This window comes from Sinocyclocheilus rhinocerous, unplaced genomic scaffold (assembly GCF_001515625.1).
Source record: "Sinocyclocheilus rhinocerous isolate Xijiao unplaced genomic scaffold, SAMN03320098_v1.1 scaffold469, whole genome shotgun sequence".
NCBI lineage: Eukaryota > Metazoa > Chordata > Actinopteri > Cypriniformes > Cyprinidae > Sinocyclocheilus > Sinocyclocheilus rhinocerous.
In genome coordinates, this window is record NW_015636034.1 from 480,904 (window position 1) to 483,978 (window position 3,075).

General features: G+C 36.5%; 1 protein-coding gene across 1 annotated transcript in view; it reads right to left on the reverse strand.

Moving 5' to 3' along the window:
* Positions 1 to 219: 219 nt before the first annotated feature.
* LOC107747588 (adenylosuccinate synthetase isozyme 2-like) overlaps positions 220 to 3,075 on the reverse strand; it is a 16,135-nt gene continuing 13,279 nt past the window's right edge. Inside the window, exons 9-12 of the mRNA XM_016562184.1 lie at positions 2,469 to 2,593; positions 2,280 to 2,377; positions 2,052 to 2,201; positions 220 to 1,690 (exon numbers count right to left, since the gene is read on the reverse strand). Of these exons, the coding sequence (XP_016417670.1) occupies positions 1,638 to 1,690; positions 2,052 to 2,201; positions 2,280 to 2,377; positions 2,469 to 2,593 (426 nt within the window). The 3' untranslated portion in view covers positions 220 to 1,637. The remainder of the gene's footprint in view (positions 1,691 to 2,051; positions 2,202 to 2,279; positions 2,378 to 2,468; positions 2,594 to 3,075) is intronic.

Sequence of the window (3,075 nt, forward strand, 5' to 3'; positions counted from 1 at the left end):
AGACAAAACAGAAGAAGCAACTCATATATTTAAATAGGCAAGCTCTGTTTAGATCATTTCTAACATGTAAAGGTTCTGTAAATGTGCTACTGGAGGTCAGAAAAGCAGACGACCTGCAGCAGCTAGCAACCACAGAAGAAGTTCAAACATCAGTGTGTTTTACTGGCTAAACAGAGTCGTACATACTGAGGAGGCGTCTGAATTCACACAAACAAAGGCTCTTTATATCACAGCATTCATTTATCCATTAAGATACTTCTTTGGACGCATGTACACTTGGCAAATGGCAATGACACTAATGCCCTCGAAAAAGCTAAAGGAGGTTTCTCAATAAAAGCTCAATCAGACGAAGGATTAGTTTTCAAGTTTCATTGTTCATCTGTATTAACAAGGCACACTTTATCCTACATTACTTATGTATGGGAAGGTACAGTACTGAGGGTGAGACAAAACAGAAGAAGCAACTCTGGGTTTCTGAAACAACCCAGTCATATATTTAAATAGGCAAGCTCTGTTTAGATCATTTCTAACATGTAAAGGGTTCTGTAAATGTGCTACTGGAGGTCAGAAAAGCAGACGACCTGCAGCAGCTAGCAACCACAGAAGAAGTTCAAACATCAGTGTGTTTTACTGGCTAAACAGAGTCGTACATCCTGAGGTGGCGTCTGAATTCACACAAACGTCTTAAGGATCTATACTTTGACAATCTATTTTATCTCATTACTGATCATTAAAGTGGCTTTTATATGCTTGTGGCATAAAGTTGTACAGTTGAACAATAAACATCTGAGGACTGTGCAAACGTTTACATACATTCAATGGAATCAAAACCCCGACCTGTATAATAGTATATGCTTCTTGAGGCACATTTGAATTATATACTATTTTTTAGAGCAAATTAAATAGATTCAAATTTAAAGATGCTTCCATAAACGGTTTTGCTTCTATTTTTAGAAAAAACAGAAAACACCCACTGTAATCGTATTACATTTTGAGGCTGTATTGTACATAATTCGTATTCAGAATCACTGAATATCGAATCACATGAGTTTTTATGCATCTGGTAAAGAAACATTTAAATTGTCTTTTAAAAACCGTATGTTTAAATGAAGTTGACTTGAGTGAGTCCATTTAAAACAAGGACAAAGTGTGGTAATACACATTGCATAACCGTTGATTCTTGTATGATAAAACAAAGAAAGAACATTAAATATAACATGTATAAGTAATCGTTTTACCCAATCTGTGTGAAAAATTGATATCTAACAACAATATACATCACTACTGATGCCTGTTTGAAGTAGTAGCACATGTACAGCATATGGACTCAAGATGGAGATATTGAGCTTAAGAGAGCTCAAAATACCAGAGGAGAATGATGTAAAGCAGATGAGAAACAGTTAAATGATTACAAAAAATAACTAGTTGTAAAGCCCTTTTTAATTTACCACAGGAATGCCATTATATATGGCAAATACTCCATTTCAGAGGGCTGTAGGATGATCTGAGTGACACAAAATGATGTTCTTGCCATGGAGAAACTAAAGTGAGGTGGGAAAAGAAACATATGAGGCAACTTTCCGTCCCCGAATCCAGAGCGTAATCCAGCCAGTGCTACATGCAGGCCGAGCAGCATCTTAAAAGAGCTGGATCATTGATTCCCGCGACTTCCCAACACCAATCCACTTTACTAAAGCAAAGATGGAGCAAGTCATTAGGATCGCTGTAGTAAAACAACCCAACTGCATTTTAAACGATCAGACTTACAAGAACAACGTATAGTTATAGTGATAGTCTACCCTCACCTTCATGTCGTTCCAAAGCTGTATGACTTTATTTTTTGGTAACCATTTACTTCCATATTATTTTTTGTTCCACATTTTTGTCTGTTTGGATGTCAATGGGAATCACAACTGTTTGGTTACTGACATTGTTCAAAATATCTTTTACGTTTCACAGCAGAAGGAAAGTCATACAAGTTTGGAATGACATGACGATGAGTAAATGACAAAATGTTCATTTTTGGAAGAACTATCCCTTTAAAGTCTTACCAGGCACACCCGAGTGATCTTCAATGTAGCAGGCGTATTTCTGTGCATTTTCTGGAAGCTCTTCAAAGGTCCTGGCAGCAGACGTGTCTGTTTTCCAGCCTGGCAGAGTCTCGTACTGCACTTCAACCTTCTGTAGCACCTCTTGGTTTGCTGGGAAACATGTATGATATTGAACTACACTAGATTTGATTAAATCTACTTGTGTGATATGGGAAAAGTGCTGCTTACCTGGAAAATGTGGGATGATTTCACCATCTACTTTGTATGCCACACCAACTTTGATCTCAGGAAGCACATCTAAGATGTCAAGTTTGGTGAGAGCTAAGCTAAACAGACATATAGAAGGATGCATATAAGAAAACAGTATTTTATAGAGCACAAATACAGAAACCAAAGGAGACATATCTGAACACTCACGCTGTGAAGCCATTAATCATGTGGGCGTATTTGATAAGCACCAGATCCAGCCAACCACATCTCCTTTTGCGACCTGTGGTCACGCCCACTTCCTTGCCTCTGGTCTGCAAGAGCTCTCCAATTTCCTATGCAGAAGTACAGTATGCAAAGCGCAACATTTAATTCCTTTGTGTATTACAGTATGTGTACAGGTATCTTAATATTTGCAATGAATAGGTTAAACAGTCAAGCTTTTTAATGACAATTTTAATAATTTGCTATTTTAGGGATGACTATGTAGCATTCTATCCAGGCACTATAGAAGAAAAAGCCTTTGACTCACCCTGGTGTATTTACAGTAAAGTTTATTAATGTTCACTAACCCTATTTAATAAACTAAAAAAACAAAAACAACAATATGAGCTATATGATACTACTGTATTGGCAGCGTTATTTGACAATTTGAATTATGAAGTCTACATTACTATTGTCTTGTCTAAAAAACCTTCTTCCCACTAGATGGAGCCATTTTAAAACCGAAAACTCAAAGTGTTTGAAGTGTAAAAGCAATTTCTAGTAGAATTTTTATTGATATATACTGTATATACATATATATATATACATATAT